General features: G+C 51.1%; 1 protein-coding gene across 1 annotated transcript in view; it reads left to right on the plus strand.

Annotated features, from left to right (window-relative positions):
- The window catches only part of MEGF8 (multiple EGF like domains 8), a 57,497-nt gene that overhangs the window by 11,371 nt on the left and 24,496 nt on the right, over positions 1-21,630 (plus strand). Inside the window, exons 4-25 of the mRNA XM_040419901.1 lie at positions 1,691-1,900; positions 2,116-2,296; positions 2,387-2,475; positions 2,756-2,969; positions 4,407-4,587; positions 5,156-5,304; positions 7,075-7,200; positions 7,733-7,887; positions 7,969-8,076; positions 8,160-8,307; positions 8,398-8,561; positions 8,889-9,083; positions 9,825-10,025; positions 10,455-10,682; positions 10,764-10,882; positions 13,014-13,145; positions 13,683-13,796; positions 18,788-19,030; positions 19,111-19,295; positions 19,380-19,590; positions 21,068-21,266; positions 21,348-21,483. Coding sequence (XP_040275835.1) covers positions 1,691-1,900; positions 2,116-2,296; positions 2,387-2,475; positions 2,756-2,969; positions 4,407-4,587; positions 5,156-5,304; positions 7,075-7,200; positions 7,733-7,887; positions 7,969-8,076; positions 8,160-8,307; positions 8,398-8,561; positions 8,889-9,083; positions 9,825-10,025; positions 10,455-10,682; positions 10,764-10,882; positions 13,014-13,145; positions 13,683-13,796; positions 18,788-19,030; positions 19,111-19,295; positions 19,380-19,590; positions 21,068-21,266; positions 21,348-21,483 — 3,688 coding nt within the window. The remainder of the gene's footprint in view (positions 1-1,690; positions 1,901-2,115; positions 2,297-2,386; positions 2,476-2,755; positions 2,970-4,406; positions 4,588-5,155; positions 5,305-7,074; positions 7,201-7,732; positions 7,888-7,968; positions 8,077-8,159; positions 8,308-8,397; positions 8,562-8,888; positions 9,084-9,824; positions 10,026-10,454; positions 10,683-10,763; positions 10,883-13,013; positions 13,146-13,682; positions 13,797-18,787; positions 19,031-19,110; positions 19,296-19,379; positions 19,591-21,067; positions 21,267-21,347; positions 21,484-21,630) is intronic.

Here is a 21,630-nt window from a genome sequence, read left to right on the forward strand (position 1 = left end):
CTTTGCTACCCAAAAAAAACGAATAAAAATTGATCAAAAAGTCATACAGGTCCTACAAAAAACTACAGATCGTCCCGCAAAAAATGAGCCCTCACACATCTTCGTAGACATAACTGTAAAAAAGTAATGGCGGTCAGAATACGGCGATGACGAGACAAAATACATTTTTTCCAAAGTTTTTTTTTTTTCCCACCATTAAAACGCAGGAAAAACGATGCAAGTGTGGTATCGCTGTAATCGTGCTGACCTGACGAATGAAGGGCATAAGTCAGTTTTACCGCATATTGAGCGCCGTGAAAACTAAACCCAAAAAATTGTGGCTAAATTGCGTTTTTTTGTGGTTTGTTTTTTTTTCCAGTTCCACCACATTTGTAATTTTTTCCACTTCCCTCCACATTGTACGCCATATTAAATGGTGGCATTAGAAAGAAAAACTTGTCCCGCAAAAAACAAGCCCTCATACGGCTATGTGAACGAAAAAATAAAAAAAGTTATGCGAAAACTGAAAATCGCTGTGTCAGGAAGGGGTTAAAGGGGCAGCCGCGCTCCAACGAGCTTTTCATTCCCATCTTTGTTTATCTTGCACAGTGCCATGCCGCTTGTGGTGGCCATGCCTGGTACTGCAGCTCACTTTAAAGGGGTTTTCTGGGATGTTAATATTAATGACCTCTCCTCGGGATAGGTAATCAAAATCAGATTGGTGGGGGTCCAACACTGGGCCCCCCCCCGCCGACCTGGTCCAAGAGAAGGTCGCGCGCTGGTTGGAGAGAAGGCCACCACGCACCTCCTTTTCAACCAGCTGATTGGTGGGGGGTGTCGGACTCCTGCCGATCTGATATTGATGACCTATCGTGGGGACAGGTCACTGAGCGGTTCTGAGCCATTACTAATACTATGGGGCTGTGTCTGATGAACGTGAGGGGGACCCAGCCATCCCTGGGGCGCCACAGCCCCTTCAATTCATTGGTAGGCAGCAGTGCTAGAAGGGGTCTCCCGAGACTTATATGCTGATGACCTGTCCTCAGAATCTGATCGGTTGGGATCACCACCGATCCCGAGAATGGGGGTCCGGTCCGGTACTAGTGGAGCGTGTGCCCTCCTGCTCCAGTCATTCCCTATGGCACTGCTGGAGATGGGTGAGCACTGTGCCTCGCTGTGTCCTGCAGGGTGAAGGCTCAACCTGCTGGGCCCCTGTCCTCTGAATCAGTGGGGGCCACAATGGTTCTACCCTCACCGATCAGTTAGTATCTTCTATATGCTAAATAATAATCTACTTGTCCCATGGCTTTCCACAGGACTACAGCTCTGCCATAGACCTGCCGCTCAGTCTGAATGGCGAGTGGAACGCCTTCTTGTGATTGGTGGGGTCCCGGCAGTCAGACCCCCTGCGATCAGCTAGTTATCCCCCATCCTTGTGGATGCGGTGAGTGGAGAGGTGGTAACACATCTTTGACCGTCTCCATTCACTTCTATGGCAGTCCTGGGTGAGTGGCCCCGGCTAGTTTCAGACCTCCCACAGAGGTGAATGGGGAGAGCACGCTTGGCCACCTCTCCACTCACAGCAGATGGGGAGAGCAGCACACGCTTGGCCATCTCTCCACTCACAGCAGATGGGGCCGGGGTCAGGACTGAATTAACCCTTTAAACCATGATTTCCGTCTGATAATGACATTACTGCTGTTTCTTGCAGATGCTTCTCCATCTCTTCAGTGATGCCAATTACAACCTGCTGGGCTTCAATGCCACGTACAGTTTCTCTTTGTGCCCGCAAGGTTGCTCTGGACATGGGATCTGCCAGGAAAACAGTCAGTGTTCGTGTGACCCCGGCTGGAGTGGGGACGGTTGTCAGATCCCGGACTGTAGCTCGTACTGCCATGTGCACCATGGAACCTGTAACCAGGTGAATGGAGACTCCTGCTGTGGATGAACTACTACTCCTAGCATGTCCTTGTGGCCACCATTTAGTAGCGGACGGTGTTTACTACAGTGGCTCTCCATGGGTTAATGATCTCTCTTGCTGCTCTCACCTAATATTAACCCATTCCATGCTAGGCATGCCACACCCCGTCTTTCCTGTGGCTATTCTCCCCTCTCACTGTGACTCTTGTCTTCCAGGACACTCAGCGTTGCGTCTGTTTTCCGGGCTACGTCGGGGAGCGCTGTGATCTATCGCTGAACGACAATCAGGGTTCCGGCACCTGGTACAATGTGAGCGGTCAGGATCCGTCCTTTACCCCCCGCACCGCAGCCGCCGGAGCCTTCCTGTCCCCCGCCGATGCCCTTTACATTTTTGGAGGTGAGGAGGATCACTCTGGATCTCCTGTGTGTTGAGTGATGGCGGGTGACGCGGGCATCGAGGGTAATGGCTTCCTCTTTGTTGTCCTAGGTCTGGATCTGAACTCCGCTCTGCAGGATATGGCGGTGTACAACTTTACATCAAACACATGGGAGCGTAAAAACTACTCGCCAAGCCCGGTACATCCTATAGGTTGTGTGTGAGAGGGCTGCTGCAGTTCCATCTTGCTGTGCATAGAGGGCAGTAGACTTTGAGGGGTTCCAGTCTGTGCACACTGACATCAGGGGAAAATCATCCAGAATAGTCCAGAAAGCTCAGCTGTATGATTGTGCAGAGCAATTCCGGAGCATTCTGCCCGATCATTCAGGGAGTCTGCTCAGGAGCAGCGCTCGTTGGCCAGGAGGATGGTTTTGGTGATTGATCCGCTGATCGTTCCTCGTGTTCCTCTCTCTTCCTCAGGCTGCTCGGCACTCGCACGTTGCGGTGGAATGGAATGGGACGTTGGTGTTGTTTGGGGGGGAACTGTCCGGAGGGCGACTGACTAATGATACCTGGGTGTTTCTGCCCCTGGAGGAACGCTGGGTTGACCTGAGCTCGTATAGTCCCATGCACCCCCCTTCCCTGGCGAACCACGCAGCCGCCACCGTTGACAATTGGCTCTACGTGTTCGGCGGTAAGTGCGAAACTGTTACGGCTTTCTCCAATAGATGTTCAGTGTAATATGTCCTTCTACTGGAGAAGAGGCTCGGAGCGCACGTCAGCCCCTGTAATACTGCAGAGCTGCACTCACAATTCTGTTGGCTGTTTTAGTCAAACACAGTGACTCCGCCAGCAGAATAGTGAGTGCAGCTCTGGAGTATAATACAGGATGTAACTCAGGATCAGTACAGGATAAGTAATGTATGTACACAGTGACTGCACCAGCAGAATAGTGAGTGCAGCTCTGGAGTATAATACAGGATGTAACTCAGGATCAGTACAGGATAAGTAATGTATGTACACAGTGACTGCACCAGCAGAATAGTGAGTGCAGCTCTGGAGTATAATACAGGATGTAACTGAGGATCAGTACAGGATAAGTAATGTATGTACACAGTGACTGCACCAGCAGAATAGTGAGTGCAGCTCTGGAGTATAATACAGGATGTAACTCAGGATCAGTACAGGATAAGTAATGTATGTACACAGTGACTGCACCAGCAGAATAGTGAGTGCAGCTCTGGAGTATAATACAGGATGTAACTCAGGATCAGTACAGGATAAGTAATGTATGTACACAGTGACTGCACCAGCAGAATAGTGAGTGCAGCTCTGGAGTATAATACAGGATGTAACTCAGGATCAGTACAGGATAAGTAATGTATGTACACAGTGACTGCACCAGCAGAATAGGGAGTGCAGCTCTGGAGTATAATACAGGATGTAACTCAGGATCAGTACAGGATAAGTAATGTATGTACACAGTGACTGCACCAGCAGAATAGTGAGTGCAGCTCTGAAGTATAATACAGGATGTAACTCAGGATCAGTACAGGATAAGTCATGTATGTACACAGTGACTGCACCAGCAGAATAGTGAGTGCAGCTCTGGAGTATAATACAGGATGTAACTCAGGATCAGTACAGGATAAGTAATGTATGTACACAGTGACTGCACCAGCAGAACAGTGAGTGCAGCTCTGGAGTATAATACAGAATGTAACTCAGGATCAGTACAGGATAAGTGATGTATGTACACAGTGACTGCACCAGCAGAATAGGGAGTGCAGCTCTGGAGTATAATACAGGATGTAACTCAGGATCAGTACAGGATAAGTAATGTATGTACACAGTGACTGCACCAGCAGAATAGTGAGTGCAGCTCTGGAGTATAATACAGGATGTAACTCAGGATCAGTACAGGATAAGTAATGTATGTACACAGTGACTGCACCAGCAGAATAGTGAGTGCAGCTCTGGAGTATAATACAGGATGTAACTCAGGATCAGTACAGGACAAGTAATGTATGTACACAGTGACTGCACCAGCAGAATAGTGAGTGCGGCTCTGGAGTATAATACGGATGTAACCAATTTTTTGTTATTTTTGGTTATTTTTTCTCTTTCTCAGGACGCACGTCTCGGGATGTTTTTTCCTCTAAGATGTTTCGTTTCAACCTCCACTCATGGGAATGGGAGATGGTGGTGGTGGCAGGAGGAAAGCCTCCGTCAGCAGCTGGGCATTCCATGGTTTTCCACGCTTCTTCCCGATCTCTTCTGGTATATGGTGGGCACAGGCCGTCCACGGCACGGTAAGAGCCCTGACTCCTCTGGATTAGAGAGGACAGGTGGCCACTAGGTGTCAGTGGGTAGAATGCCCTTCACTGAGCATCGATCACTAACCAGTGCCCTGTCATTAAATGTGGCCTCATCTTATAGTAGAAATTGTGAGCCACGGAGCGTCTGTTTCAGCTTCAGTCAGAAAAGAAAAATGTACCATGTTTGCTGTAACCACTACAACCCCCACAGTGTGCAGAGCAGTCATCATGTAGAACATAAACCAGCAGCAGGTAGGAGCTAAGAGCTCCGGAGAAACTTGTAGAATTATGATTGCAGCTCTGGGGTTTGGTGCTGTTAAAGGGATCCTGTGAGGATAACAAGTGACAGGTTATCCCTAGGACCTCCGCCGATCTCATGCTTTTTCCCTGCGCAGTGTCCCTCCAGTCCACCGATGTACCATAGCTCTCTATAAGTGGATGGGCGCGCCGCGTCCAGGGAAAATCAGTGAGCTATAGATTTGGTGGGATAACCTCGGTGAGGAAGTGATGGCCTCCGTGGTACTCCAGAGCGTTACATACTGATATCGTTTTTGCCCCGTAGATTCAGCATTCGTGTGAACACTACAGATTTGTTTCACGTGGACTTTAACTACTGGACCACCCTGAAGCCCCGTGAGGGTAACCGTGGCGGTCCTCGGGAGAGAGCCTTTCATAGCGCCACTATTATAGGAAACTACATGGTGGTATATGGTGAGATATTCTGGCTTTTTCATCTGTGGTTAGATCACACTCCACACATTTCCGATTTGGTATCTGATTCATTTCCAAGATCTCTGCTTGTTGTCAGTGAGTGTGCACATTATTGTTTATGTCCAAAGCCTGAAGAACCTCCTGACCTAATGCTTGTTATAGCTGACTGAGGATTGCTTAGGCTGGATGCAACTGTAGCAAACTCTCAGCCGTGACATGTATGAGGTCACTGGTCCTTCCCTCCAGTTTGTGGGTGCAGTGGTGCTCACTGGTCCTTCCCTCCAGTTTGTGGGTGCAGTGGTGCTCACTGGTCCTTCCCTCCAGTTTGTGGGTGCAGTGGTGCTCACTGGTCCTTCCCTCCAGTTTGTGGGTGCAGTGGTGCTCACTGGTCCTTCCCTCCAGTTTGTGGGTGCTGTGGTGCTCACTGGTCCTTCCCTCCAGTTTGTGGGTGCTGTGGTGCTCACTGGTCCTTCCCTCCAGTTTGTGGGTGCTGTGGTGCTCACTGGTCCTTCCCTCCAGTTTGTGGGTGCTGTGGTGCTCACTGGTCCTTCCCTCCAGTTTGTGGGTGCTGTGGTGCTCACTGGTCCTTCCCTCCAGTTTGTGGGTGCTGTGGTGCTCACTGGTCCTTCCCTCCAGTTTGTGGGTGCTGTGGTGCTCACTGGTCCTTCCCTCCAGTTTGTGGGTGCTGTGGTGCTCACTGGTCCTTCCCTCCAGTTTGTGGGTGCTGTGGTGCTCACTGGTCCTTCCCTCCAGTTTGTGGGTGCTGTGGTGCTCACTGGTCCTTCCCTCCAGTTTGTGGGTGCTGTGGCGCTCACTGGTCCTTCCCTCCAGTTTGTGGTGCTGTGGCGCTCACTGGTCCTTCCCTCCAGTTTGTGGGTGCAGTGGCGGTCACTGGTCCTTCCCTCCAGTTTGTGGGTGCAGTGGCGCTCACTGGTCCTTCCCTCCAGTTTGTGGGTGCAGTGGTGGTACTGGTCCTTCCCTCCAGTTTGTGGGTGCAGTGGTGGTACTGGTCCTTCCCTCCAGTTTGTGGGTGCAGTGGTGGTACTGGTCCTTCCCTCCAGTTTGTGGGTGCAGTGGTGGTACTGGTCCTTCCCTCCAGTTTGTGGGTGCAGTGGTGGTACTGGTCCTTCCCTCCAGTTTGTGGGTGCAGTGGTGGTACTGGTCCTTCCCTCCAGTTTGTGGGTGCAGTGGCGGTCACTGGTCCTTCCCTCCAGTTTGTGGTGCAGTGGCGGTCACTGGTCCTTCCCTCCAGTTTGTGGTGCAGTGGTGGTCACTGGTCCTTCCCTGCAGTTTGTGGGTGCAGTGGTGGTCACTGGTCCTTCCCTCCAGTTTGTGGGTGCAGTGGTGGTCACTGGTCCTTCCCTCCAGTTTGTGGTGCAGTGGTGGTCACTGGTCCTTCCCTCCAGTTTGTGGGTGCAGTGGTGGTCACTGGTCCTTCCCTCCAGTTTGTGGGTGCAGTGGCGGTCACTGGTCCTTCCCTCCAGTTTGTGGGTGCAGTGGTGCTCACTGGTCCTTCCCTCCAGTTTGTAGGTGCAGTGGTGGTCACTGGTCCTTCCCTCCAGTTTGTGGGTGCAGTGGTGGTCACTGGTCCTTCCCTCCAGTTTGTGGGTGCAGTGGTGGTCACTGGTCCTTCCCTCCAGTTTGTGGGTGCAGTGGTGGTCACTGGTCCTTCCCTCCAGTTTGTGGGTGCAGTGGTGGTACTGGAGGACTGTAAGTCTTCCCCCTGTTATATGTTGTATACATGGTCTCTCGCTTGATGTGTGTCTATAGGGGGCAATCTGCACATTCACTACCAGGAGGAGAAATGCTATGATCAGGAAATCTTCTTCTACCATCTTGGATGTCACCAGTGGGTTCCCAGCAACACCCTGAGCCAGATCATGCCTCCCCACCACGGTAGGTGCAGTCATGGTAAACTTCCCGGCAGTTGCTGTAACATAGAAACCTAGAATGTGTCGGCAGATAAGAACCATGTGGCCCATCCAGTCTGCCCAATATACTGAGTACTATGGATAGCCCCGGCCCTATCTTATATGAAGGATGGCCTTATGCCTATCCCATGCAGGCTTAACCTCCTTCACTAAGTCTTCTTCCAATTTCTTCATAGGCGTCCTTATATATCGCACTGAAGTGTGGTATGTCAATAAATGGGATAAGCATCTGCCAGGCACACCCGACACCACTTATCTCCAAACAAACCTTACCCCTTGACACTTGCCTGATCAGATCAGAGGACGTCCTGATTCCTTAACCGAATGTTCCATGTCAGACATGGACTTGTATGATACTATTCTAACTGCATGCTGCCACCACTAGGGGGCGCCCATTGCAGTCTGAGTAATTGCTCCCTCTACTGGTGGCTGCAAGAACTAAATGATGTTCAGTGCTGGATGCTCATTTTTCTTTTTTTAACCCTTTGTTCTATTAGGGCCCCAGAGTATGGGCGGTGGCCGGTACTCCCATGTAGCAGCTCTAATGAAAGGTGGAGTGTTATTAGTGGCTGGCGGGTACAGCGGTACTCCACGTGGAGACCTGCTTGCCTATAAGGTGCCCATATCGGTGTACCAACCCCCCGTGCAAGATGTGAGTATACAGGGTAGTAGGATAGGACTGGATGTCTGCGGCTGTAGGACAGGATTATCATGTCTGTGCTTACGGTTGTAGTATCACCTGGACTACTGCTCCATGTATGCAGACGAGACCATCTGCTCCAGGGACCCCGAGTGCACATGGTGCCATACAAGCTGCCAGACCCCTCAGCCTAACAGAATAGTACGTGTGATTACAGACCGCGCTCCTCCTCCTCTGTGCAGCCCCCCGTGATTTGCTTGATCGTGTCCGTCTCATTTTCGCAGTGCCCGGACAAGAGCTGCCTGGGATTGGCGCGACTCCTCTCGGACTGTCAGTCCTGCCTGGTGTTCAGCAGTAACCTGACGAGCTCCTCTCACATCCCCCGCACCTTCGGCTGGTGTGTGCAGAATGAGACCTGCATGCCTGTGACTGGTGCGCGCTCTCTTGTGCTCCCGGCTATTTTTTATTTGACCTTGGGTCTTACTCTTTTGTGAGTGTTTTCTCATCTTGTGCTTCCTGCAGATCGCTCTGCGTGCCGCGTCGGGCAGATCGCTGGCACCTACGGCTGGTGGGGCAGCCAGAACACCTTCATCACTTCTCTAGACGGCTGCCGGACCAACAACTTTCTCCCTGGTCTTCACCTCATCACCTATCAGCAGCCGCGCAACGAGTCTCAGCCGGACCGGGTAAAAGTCTCGGGGTCGGGAGCCATGCTTTGCTTTAGTCTTGTGTGGTTCCTGTGCTTGGGTTGACTGGACAGGGCATGGAGTCTTTCCAGTTACCAGACGTGTGACGCCCTGTCCTTCATCATGCACTGGCCTCATAGGGGATGTGCGTGACCTCTGAGGCCAGTGACCACGGACCGCACTTCTAGTGTTTCTGGTCCACGGGGACGGTAGGTGCTCGGCACTGGAGCTCTGCGGACTAGCGAACTGTCTTTTTTTTTAGACTGAGCAGATTTGGGCAGAACTGTCATGAAGTAGAGGAGGCATAACGCTTGTTGTTCTCTGCAGGTGTCCATTGTGCGTAGTACGACCATCACCCTGAGCCCCAGCACGGAGATGGATGTGTCTCTGGTCTATAAGGGCTTCATACACCCCATGCTGAGCCACAATGCTCCCTTAGACCGCGTCTCTATCTGGGCTCGCATCCAGCGCTTTTACGTCGTGGCTCGACTTGGCCGCAGCTCCGGAGCCATAGACCACCTGGTAAGAAGTAAAACGTTTCTCCGCATGTAAAATAGGGAGTGTTGCCTGTAAAACTCCCTGTACCTGCCAAGATCTCCCTGAGAAGAACCAGGGCCTTCCAAGAGCTGTCCAAGGGTATGAAGACTTTCGCATTCGCTTGTAATTTCTCCAAGAATGAAGCAACTTTCCATAATTAGAAACTACCCTCCTGTATTGTGTCCACAGCTCCTCTGACGACACATGCATCTCCATGGTTACAGACTACAAGCACTCCCTGTGTGTAGTCTGGTCCCTTCTATCCGTCTATAGCAGGCCCTCCAGCTGTTGTACAACTACAACTCCCACAATGCCCTGCTGAGGGCTGATAGCTGTAGGCTGTTCGGGCATGCTGGGAGTTGTAGTTTTGCAACAGCTGGAGGGCCGCAGGTTGAGCATGCCTGGTCTATAGATTAGTAAGAGGAGCCAGGACCAGACTACACACAGAGGTTGGAGACATTCCGGTCTGCATAGGGGCTGTATACACAAAACGGTGGATGGAGGTTATTTGCAGAGTTGCTGTAATTGATTGGTTTACATGCACTTTAGTAGTGAGAGAAGTTGCAAAAATGCGCGCGCCCTGTAATCGCTGTGTTTAGCCCGTGCACCCTGTGTGTCTTCTCGTGTAGAAGGTCCACCCTTGTTGCCATTCCTTCCACCCAAATGCTGCTCATGTCTTCAGATTCACATGGGCGTCTCACTCTTTCTACGCTTTGCTCATGGTAGGAGGAGGTAGGTCGCTGGTTTGTGCACCAGGATAAGGAGCGGCGCTCCCTGCAGCGGAATAGTGGGGATCCGTTATTCCCTAAGGCGGATTGGGGCAGTCGCTACGCCGTGCAGATCGAAGGTTTCCTCAACAATACGGGCATCGGACACACCAGTGAGCTGAGCCTGACGTGGGACCGCACCGGCGTACAAGGTGGCAGCGTAAGTCACGTCCCGGGCCCTGGACGGGCTGATGATGTCGTCTAACATTTACCCTTTATGCTTATTAACCCCCTAATAACTGTTATTAAGGGACCTTATTCTCACAACATTGGGCTGCAGGATATTGGTTGTATGTAGGGACGAGCCCGGATGACTCCCAACATGCTATTGGAATGGTTATGGCGGCCAGCAACCTTCTTGCCAGGTGGGACAGGGGTTGGGGGGCCCCTCTTTAGGTCCCTCATCAGAGATTTATGGCATATCCAATGGTTACACGATGAAAGCGCTCCACCGCTTTGTCCTTAGCCGGTTTCCTCTAGCTTTTTTCCATGCAGCCATTGACTGTACTTGTCGGATGTAATATCACGGGCTATGCTCCATTCACGCTGTGCGCTCGGCCCCTCATGACGGTGCTGTTCTTCCATGCAGGAGATCTCCTTCCTTTTCTTGGAGCCCCATCGCTCTGAGGTTTGCGATTACCCCTCGTGTTTAGCCTGCCTGGCAGATCAAAGCTGTGGATGGTGCTCCAAGACCCGGACCTGTCACCACAGACTAGCAAGCGAATGGGCAAAGTTCTGCCAGGATACCCCCTTAATCCTGTCACCAGGAAACTGTCAGCAGTGCGATGAATACCGGGACTGCGAGGCCTGCAGCGAAGTGAGTGACGGCGGAGCCGGGCAGGGCTGGCAGTGAATCCCCGGGTGCCATTACTGATGCCATTGTGTTCTCTGCTCCTAGGACCAGTACTGTGAGTGGCAGATACACAGCAATAAGAAGGGCGACTCCCTGTGCAGCCGAAGGTGGCGTGTCAGCGGAGCTATACGATCACCCAGGGACTGTCCCCGTGCCTGTCACCAGTACGTGTCACCTGAATGCATTGCACTAAACGTAAAAAGCTGCCACTATAAGGCAATAGTAATGATGTGTGAAGCCACGGTGAGTGCGGGGGAGGACTGGTCAGTTTTATCTCATAGGGAACGCTGTAAAAACAAACCCCATAAAACTATATAAATGTGGTATCGCTGTAATCGTACTGACCGGAGAATGAAGGGAACAGGTCAGTTTTATCTCATAGGGAACGCTGTAAAAACAAACCCCATAAAACTATATAAATGTGGTATCACTGTAATCGTACTGACCCGGAGAATGTAGGGAACAGGTCAGTTTTATCTCATAGGGAACACTGTAAAAACAAAACCCATAAAACTATATAAATGTGGTATCACTGTAATCGTACTGACCCGGAGAATGAAGGGAACAGGTCAGTTTTATCTCATAGGGAACACTGTAAAAACAACACCCATAAACTATATAAATGTGGTATCACTGTAATCGTACTGACCCGGAGAATGAAGGGAACAGGTCAGTTTTATCTCATAGGGAACACAGTAAAAACAAACCCCATAAAACTATATAAATGTGGTATCTCTGTAATCGTACTGACCTGGAGAATGAAGAGAACAGGTCAGTTTTATCTCATAGGGAACACTGTAAAAACAACACCCATAAACTATATAAATGTGGTATCACTGTAATCGTACTGACCCGGAGAATGAAGGGAACAGGTCAGTTTTATCTCATAGGGAACACAGTAAAAACAAACCCCATAAAACTATATAAATGTGGTATCTCTGTAATCGTACTGACCCGGAGAATGAAGAGAACAGGTCAGTTTTATCTCATAGGGAACACTGTAAAAACAAACCCCATAAAACTATATAAATGTGGTATCACTGTAATCGTACTGACCCGGAGAATGAAGGGAACAGGTCAGTTTTATCTCATAGGGAACGCTGTAAAAACAAAACCCATAAAACTATATAAATGTGGTATCACTGTAATCGTACTGACCCGGAGAATGAAGGGAACAGGTCAGTTTTATCTCATAGGGAACGCTGTAAAAACAAAACCCATAAAACTATATAAATGTGGTGTCACTGTAATCGTACTGACCCGGGGAGTGAAGAGAACAGGTCAGTTTTATCTCATAGGGAACGCTGTAAATACAAAACCCATAAAACTATATAAATGTGGTATCGCTGTAATCGTACTGACCGGAGAATGAAGAGAACAGGTCAGTTTTATCTCATAGGGAACGCTGTGAAAACAAAACCCATAAAACTATATAAATGTGGTATCACTGTAATCGTACTGACCCGGAGAATGAAGAGAACAGGTCAGTTTTATCTCATAGGGAACGCTGTTAAAAACAAAACCCATAAAACTATATAAATGTGGTATCACTGTAATCGTACTGACCGGAGAATGAAGAGAACAGGTCAGTTTTATCTCATAGGGAACGCTGTAAACACAAAACCCATAAAACTATATAAATGTGGTATCACTGTAATCGTACTGACCGGAGAATGAAGAGAACAGGTCAGTTTTATCTCATAGGGAACGCTGTAAACACAAAACCCATAAAACTATATAAATGTGGTATCACTGTAATCGTACTGACCGGAGAATGAAGGGTACAGGTCAGTTTTATCTCATAGGGAACGCTGTAAACACAAAACCCATAAAACTATATAAATGTGGTATCACTGTAATCGTACTGACCCGGGGAGTGAAGGGAACAGGACAGTTTTATCTCATAGGGAACGCTGTAAAAACAAAACCCATAAAACTATATATATGTGGTATCTCTGTAATCGTACTGACCCGGAGAATGAAGAGAACAGGTCAGTTTTATCTCATAGGGAACGCTGTAAAAACAAAACCCATAAAACTATATAAATGTGGTATCACTGTAATCGTACTGACCGGAGAATGAGGAGAACAGGTCCGTTTTATCTCATAGGGAACGCTGTAAAAACTAAACCCATAAAACTATATAAATGTGGTATCACTGTAATCGTAATCGGCTTTGGGAGCACCCACCAAGGCTCCATTCACTTGGGATGCGTACACACCGTCAGGTTTTGACCGCGTAGACCTGCAGACATTGGGGGCATCTTACTTTACACACTGTTTTTGTGCTTCCAGGCGGAGGACCTGCTCCGAGTGCCTCTCGAACTCCAGTCACTGTGCGTGGTGCCAGTCCACCAGCAGCTGCTTCTACTTCGCTGCCTACCTGGCTAAGTACCCCTATGGAGACTGCAGGGACTGGTATGACAGGTGAGGCCGGGGCGTAGATCGCTGCTCACCTTTATACTGTCTGAGGAGATGAGCTCAGTGATTGGAAGTATAGCTTATCTTAAAGGGATTGGTCCACGGACGACATTTATCACCTGTCCATAGGAAACTCCACCAATCATTAGAAAGAGGGTCCTCTGTGTGAATGGAGCGACGCTGCGGATATGAGACTGCAGGGTACAGCTCTCGCGATCTCCGTCATTGAGCGGTGGTCTCGTGTGTTCACTTCTGCGCCTTTTACACAGGGGACTTGGGGACCCCGTGCTTGTGATTGCTGGGAGTTTGTGGAAAGGTGAAAAATGTTTAATATAAGGAGGTGGGAAAACACCTTTACTTCTGCCGTATCTAGCAGACGGGTCAGAAATGTCTGATATGCCTTTATTTAACCCATTCTGCCCTTTTGTCAGAACTTTTTATCTGTCAGACAACCCTTTTAAGTCTTTGTAGAAAATGCAGCAGCCCCCCTGGCACTTCATTGTCTGCCCTCATCCTCCCCCATTGTCCCCTCTCTTCTCTCAGTGTTCACTCGGTGCCTCAGTGCATGGACTGCTCCCGGTTTAACACCTGTCGGGAGTGTCTGCAGAATTTCGAGTGCGGCTGGTGCGGAAATATCGACAACCCAACAGTGGGAAGGTAAGTCATTCATCTCAATGAATGGATTGTGCCTCTATCCTGGATCGGTCACCTGTCTGGTCATCAGCTCTGCTCGCCCATCGAGGATCCGGCTCTCGCCTGGACCGGTACCAGTCTGGACATCGGCTCCATTCTCCCATAGAGGATCCGTCTCTAGCCTGGATCGGTCACCTGTCTGGACATCCGTTCTGCTCGCCCATAGAGGATCCGGCTCTTGCCTGGACTGGTACCAGTCTGGACATCGGCTCTATTCTCCATAGAGGATCCGGCTCTTGCCTGGACTGGTACCAGTCTGGACATCGGCTCTATTCTCCATAGAGGATCCGGCTCTTGCCTGGACCGGTCACCAGTCTGGACATCGGCTCCATTCTCCATAGAGGATCCGGCTCTAGCCTGGACCGGTCACCAGTCTGGACATCGGCTCCATTCTCCATAGAGGATCCGGCTCTAGCCTGGACTGGTACCAGTCTGGACATCGGCTCTATTCTCCATAGAGAATCCGGCTCTAGCCTGGACCGGTCACCAGTCTGGACATCGGCTCTATTCTCCATAGAGGATCCGGCTCTAGCCTGGACCGGTCACCAGTCTGGACATCGGCTCTATTCTCCATAGAGGATCCGGCTCTAGCCTGGACCGGTCACCAGTCTGGACATCGGCTCTATTCTCCATAGAGGATCCGGCTCTCGCCTGGACCGGTCACCAGTCTGGACATCGGCTCTATTCTCCATAGAGGATCCGGCTCTTGCCTGGACCGGTACCAGTCTGGACATCGGCTCTATTCTCCATAGAGGATCCGGCTCTAGCCTGGACTGGTACCAGTCTGGACTTCGGCTCTATTCTCCATAGAGGATCCGGCTCTAGCCTGGACCGGTCACCAGTCTGGTCATCGGCTCTATTCTCCATAGAGGATCCGGCTCTCGCCTGGACTGGTACCAGTCTGGACATCGGCTCTATTCTCCATAGAGGATCCGGCTCTTGCCTGGACCGGTACCAGTCTGGACATCGGCTCTATTCTCCATAGAGGATCCGGCTCTAGCCTGGACTGGTACCAGTCTGGACATCGGCTCTATTCTCCATAGAGGATCCGGCTCTCGCCTGGACCGGTCACCAGTCTGGACATCGGCTCTATTCTCCATAGAGGATCCGGCTCTCGCCTGGATCGGTCACCAGTCTGGTCATCGGCTCTATTCTCCATAGAGGATCCGGCTCTCGCCTGGACTGGTACCAGTCTGGACATCGGCTCTATTCTCCATAGAGGATCCGGCTCTCGCCTGGACCGGTCACCAGTCTGGACATCGGCTCTATTCTCCATAGAGGATCCGGCTCTAGCCTGGACCGGTCACCAGTCTGGACATCGGCTCCATTCTCCATAGAGGATCCGGCTCTAGCCTGGACCGGTCACCAGTCTGGACATCGGCTCCATTCTCCATAGAGGATCCGGCTCTAGCCTGGACTGGTACCAGTCTGGACATCGGCTCTATTCTCCATAGAGGATCCGGCTCTTGCCTGGACCGGTACCAGTCTGGACTTCGGCTCTATTCTCCATAGAGGATCCGGCTCTAGCCTGGACTGGTACCAGTCTGGACATCGGCTCTATTCTCCATAGAGGATCCGGCTCTTGCCTGGACCGGTACCAGTCTGGACATCGGCTCTATTCTCCATAGAGGATCCGGCTCTAGCCTGGACTGGTACCAGTCTGGACATCGGCTCTATTCTCCATAGAGGATCCGGCTCTAGCCTGGACCGGTCACCAGTCTGGTCATCGGCTCTATTCTCCATAGAGGATCCGGCTCTCGCCTGGACTGGTACCAGTCTGGACATCGGCTCTATTCTCCATAGAGGATCCGGCTCTAGCCTGGACCGGTCACCAGTCTGGACATCGGCTCTATTCTCCATAGAGGATCCGGCTCTAGCCTGGACCGGTCACCAGTCTGGACATCGGCTCTATTCTCCATAGAGGATCCGGCTCTTGCCTGGACCGGTACCAGTCTGGACATCGGCTCTATTCTCCATAGAGGATCCGGCTCTAGCCTGGACCGGTCACCAGTCTGGACATCGGCTCTATTCTCCATAGAGGATCCGGCTCTAGCCTGGACCGGTCACCAGTCTGGACATCGGCTCTATTCTCCATAGAGGATCCGGCTCTAGCCTGGACCGGTCACCAGTCTGGACATCGGCTCCATTCTCCATAGAGGATCCGGCTCTTGCCTGGACCGGTACCAGTCTGGACATCGGCTCTATTCTCCATAGAGGATCCGGCTCTTGCCTGGACCGGTACCAGTCTGGACATCGGCTCTATTCTCCATAGAGGATCCGGCTCTCGCCTGGACCCAGAGGTCGTGCTCCATTTTTTCTGGAAGAGTAAAAATACTCCTCTTACCATTTTTGAGGAGTATTTTCAGCCGATGAGGAGTACGAAAGTGACAGTAATTCAGATAGTTAATACGAAGGCCTGTATAACATTAAGGGGTTTCTATTTATGCAGGGAAACCATTACTAGTGCTCTAGAACTGTCTTCCATGCATAAATAGCAAATTTAGACAATTTTTTATTTAGCTGAGGTCCCTGTTGCTCTGGAGGGTCGGTACCACTGAGGACACTGTTGCTCTGGAGGGTCGGTACCACTGAGGACACTGTTGCTCTGGAGGGTCGGTACCACTGAGGACACTGTTGCTCTGGAGGGTCGGTACCACTGAGGTCACTGTTGCTCTGAGGGGTCGGTACCACTGAGGTCCCTGTTGCTCTGAGGGGTCGGTACCACTGAGGACACTGTTGCTCTGGAGGGTCGGTACCACTGAGGACACTGTTGCTCTGGAGGGTCGGTACCACTGAGGACACTGTTGCTCTGGAGGGTCGGTACCACTGAGGACACTGTTGCTCTGGAGGGTCGGTACCACTGAGGACACTGTTGCAGTGATTTTATGAGGTTTAATGGGTTTGTCCTAAGATCGCTATTTATCACATGTCGTTAAAGAGGACCCCTCACCTCTCCTGACTTGTCTGTTTGGGTAACAACTTGCACCACTCCATGTAATAACAATCCTGGAGGATCTATTCTTTTGACCTTATATTGCACAATTCCTCTGTTATTCCTGTTATTAGTTATGAATGACTTGCTGGCAGTTGGCAGTGAAGGTCCAGATGGGGGTGTCCCTGTATAGCTTGACATTATTCAATCAGTGCTGTCAACTGGTAACATCCAGCTGGACCCTTATTGCAGACTACTAGCAACTCGTTCATAAGTTCTAGTAGGAATAATAAAGGAATGGTACAATATAGAGTCACAAGAATTGATTCCCCAGAATTGTTATTGCATGGGAAATGCAAGTCGTTACTAAAACAGACATGTCCCCTAAAAGTACATGATCGCTGGGGGTCTCACCATCGGGTCTTACCATGTTCTAGTGTTCTCTGGTTCAAGTATGGAGAGGTAAATAGTGTTGATCTTGGGACAATCTCTTTTAATTTTTGCTGCTGTTTCTGTGCCGCTGGTCACGTGGCCATTGCTGCCCACCAAAGTTATGTCCTTGTAGATGAGCTCTCAGGTGGGTATGTTGGTGCCACCGGGGCTGTTTGTAGACTCTGAAGAGACCTGAGGCACTGGCGGAGCAGGACACAGGCACAATGGGTGGTGGTGCATGCTGGTGCCAAGGACACAAGCGAAAGACCCGGGCACATACCTCGCACCGCCACAGTCACATGTGGATCTGGATGATGACATCACGCAGTGATAACCACTGATCTAGGGTGCAGCAACCTTTGGCACTCCAGCACTGCTGTGAAACTACAACTCCCAGCATGCACACTTGCTCAGCTGTTCTTGTAACTCCCAAAGAAGTGAAAGGAGGATACTGGGAGTTGTAGTTTCAGAAAAGCTGGAGTGCCGGAGGTTGCTGATCCCTAATCTAGAGGCTGTCATTTTGTCTTATGCTTGATCTCGCTATAAAGGGGAGTTTGTCTTCCATGGCCAGGTTGCCCTATCTCATGCCACAAAAGTGCCACCACCGCTGTGGTTATTGCATTATACAGTTTTACAGCAAAGACTTCATGCGCTTGGCATGTCCTGGAGGCTGCAAATGGCCACATGCAGTCCTTGTAGCACCATGTGCCGCCATGCGGCGCCGCATTACTGAAGAAATCCTTATAGCAGCGTCTGGTGGAACATGCTGCAATAAATCCTTGATAGATTCATAAGAAAGTTGACAGGTCTGTTGTAATGGAGGTCTCCTGTTGGCGTGTCCAGCGCTAGGACCCCCGCTGACTTCTATGAGCAGGAGTCTGAAGCGCTCAGCCACTTGTCCTCACTGGCGGTAGTGAAGACGGTCCCGTAGACCTATTGAGGCCGTCTTCAGTACCGCACTCAGCAGGAGGAGAGACGGCGCTCGGCTGAGCGCTGCAGACTCATCATTCTAGGGCAAAAACAAGGCGCTCAGATCCCCACAAAATCTCACAGATCCCCACTTACCCCGCCAGTGAGGATCGCGCGCGTCCTTCCTCCCTACAGAGCGGTGTGCCATAAGCTCCGGCAGCTGCTCAAACTGACCAATCACAAAGCTCCTCACTGTAAGGAGCCTTGTTATTGGTTGTTTCAGGCAGCAGCCACATCGCTGCGCTGCCTGCGCCGTTCACAGCGCTCGCTGCGCTGTTGAATGGCAGGGAAAAGTCTAAGGCGTATCAGTACGCCTTAGACTTTTTCCAGGGAGTAAAATGGCCTGAACAGGCGTCTATGACGCTTGTACAGGCGTTAATGCGACCACTGCCTGGACCGGTCACCAGTCTGAACAAACAATCAGAATTTTAAGCTGATACATTTTAAATCAATACAAACATTTTACTTTTACTGATGCATTGTAGCGAAAAATGATGACAGAGTGAATGTGTGCTTCTTTCAGGAGACCGTCTCCACCCGCCGGGCTGTGCTATGATCTATGAGGGGGTGTTTGCGGGTCTCCCTATAAATAGGCCTCACTCGACCCGTTCTTTGTTTCCAGGTGCTTCTCCGGTGACTTCTCAGGTGTCCGTGGCTTTACCTCCTGCTCCCGGGCCTTGTCTTTCGCCGGGCTCGTGGCTGAACCAGCTGAATGGTCCTATGATTCCTGTCCAGATGTAGATGAGTGTAGACTGGGAATGGCGACCTGCCATAAACACGCGACTTGCAGGAACACGCCGGACTCCTATGAGTGCCACTGTGACCGTGGATACACAGGAGATGGCGTCGCTCACTGCAACCAGACGTGCGTACCGCCCCGCGTAGCCTACAGGACCTCCCGTTTACATTGCGCTTTTAATGAAACACGTTTTTCTATACTTTTAGATGTTATAATGAATGCTCCCATGGCACGTGTAGCGGGCCGCCATCTTACTCCTGTCTGTGTGACCTTGGGTGGACATCCAACCAGACCAGCCTAATAGAAAGCGGAGTGGAGTGCAGCGTGGATTGTGGCTGCAATTTCCATAGCACCTGCGCTCATGGGCCGGGCATATGCGACTCCTGCCAGGGTGAGAGACGCTGGCGATGGGCGGCACACTGCGGGGGTCACTCACGCTTTCATACATGTCACCTGTTGTGTTTCGCTTCTCCAGATTGGACACAAGGCGCTCAGTGCCAGGAGTGCAAACCTGGCAGCTTCGGAAGTGCCACCCAGAAGCCAGGGTGTCAGGAATGTGCCTGCAACAGACATGGGACCCCTGAAAAGGGCTACTGTAACGGGGGAACGGGCGTCTGCTACTGCACGGACAACACGCAGGGAGAGCACTGCGACAAGTGTGTGCCGGGCTATTATGGCGACCCCAGGTAGGTGCCCCCTGTGCTTTATAGATGAGCCTGGGTGACACGTGCTCCAGTACCACGGCAGTGGGCTGCCTAAATCTTCTCTGTCCTAGGACTCAATGATTCCTTAGTTTTGGCGCCTAAATCTGGTAGTTTGGTTTAAAGGGGTATTCTGGTTGGTAAAAGTTATCCCCTATCCACAGGTTACGGAATAACTATTAGATTGGTGGGGGTCCTAGCGCTGGGGCCTTCACGGATCATGAGAACTGGGGCCCCATGTCCGCAGCTGGTCGGACATGTGCACAGCCGCTCCATTCATTTCTGTGGGAAGTCCGGAGATAGGTGAGCGCTGTACTTGGCTGTCACCGGAAGGTGAGTGGCTGTACACCTGTCCGACCAGCGCTCCATTCATTTCAAGGTGAATTTGAGGGGTTCCGTTCTTGTGATTGGTGGGGGTCCACCGATCTTATATCAGGATAAGGGAAAACTTTTACCGAACAGAGTACCCCTTTAAGGACGCTCACGGCGCATGCGGGTTCCAGGGTCTGGTAGGAGCAATCAGCCGTAACCTACAACCCCCAGGTAATATTATGTAGCTCCCCTTCTGTGACCCATCATGGACTTCAGGGGGTCTCCGAGGTGTCCTGTAGTTTGTCCAGTGCTGCCTCCATGGATCCAAGAGATGACGATTAGATTGAGAACTGGGAATATGGAGACCGGTCACCGCCTCGATCTCCTCCACATTTCCTGGGCAGTCTTTGCCGTGTGGCCAGGGAATTATCCTGCTGACTCAGGGCCACTGCCATTAGGGGGCACTTACCTATACAGTGTTTAGGTAGGTGGTTCCCAGCAGGTCCTTGCCTCCCCCGACAGTGTCACCCTTTCACTGGTTGGCCTCTTTTAGACCCCTTTTGGTAGGTACCGACTAGAGATGAGAGAATTTCATGTTCATGTTTGGTGGTAAAAGCAGAATCGCGTTACGGATTCCGTTACCACGGACCACAACGCAAATCCATGACCGAATGCATAACAGTTATTCATTCCATCATAATAGAAGTCTATGGGCTGCAAAACGGATCATCGACTCCTATTATGACGAAATGAATAACAGAATCCCTCTAAAGGCGTTCCGTCATAGAACTGCGTTGTGGTCCGTGGTAACGGATTCCATAACGCGATTCTGCTTTTACCACCAAACGAAGCGTGAACGAATTTCAAACTATGACATTCACTCATCTCTAGTGCTGACCACTGGGAATGTCCCACCAGACTGGCCGATCTGGAGATCCTCTGCCCCGGTGGTCTGCACCTCGCTAGGGTCGCCTGTTTCTCCTGCTGTTCACTCGCTGCCCCCGACAGGTGCCACGACTTTGGCTGGTTGGGCTCCGTGCACCGCTGCGACGGCGCTGGAGGTGTCTGCTATAATGTCTGCACATATACAATGAGGGGTTTTCCATTATTGGCGTGTAATATGCGGAAACTTGTTGTTCTCTCCTCCCAGGAATGGCGGCACGTGTTACCTGGAGTGCCAAGGCCGGCAGCTGCTTTCTCGCGTCTCGTCCTCGGCTCTCGGCTCTCCAGGCGGCTCTTACTGTCTGTGGATGCTGAGCGTGTCTTCTCACACCGAGCCTTGCCACCCGGAAGCCAATTGCCCGCGGCTCAGCCTCAGCTTGCAGCCTGACTTCAGTGTCCCGTGCACGGTGAGCCACGTTGTCCCGCCGCTGCAGCGTTTGTCGCCTCCTTTGTTTTGCCGTCTGACTGTCGCACTTTTTTAAATTCAGCAAAGTTACGTCTATGTCTTCGATGGGATCCCGGCATTCCTGGACACGGGGCTCCTGCAGTCAGATCGCAGCTTGTTGGGGGCCTTTTGTGGACAAGGCCGTGGAGAAACGCCACTTACTGTGGAGGCGACCACCGGTAAGTGTCCGCCTGTGTTATAGCAGGGTTTAATGGAGTAACTAGAGAGGTCCTCTGTCCGAACCCCGGAGCAGTGGGATGACGACTAAAACCTCATCTTCCTGGGGAATGGAGTATCTGAGTGCGGACCGCCCTGCGGCTCGTCAT

Source organism: Bufo bufo, chromosome 1 (genome assembly GCF_905171765.1).
Source record: "Bufo bufo chromosome 1, aBufBuf1.1, whole genome shotgun sequence".
NCBI lineage: Eukaryota > Metazoa > Chordata > Amphibia > Anura > Bufonidae > Bufo > Bufo bufo.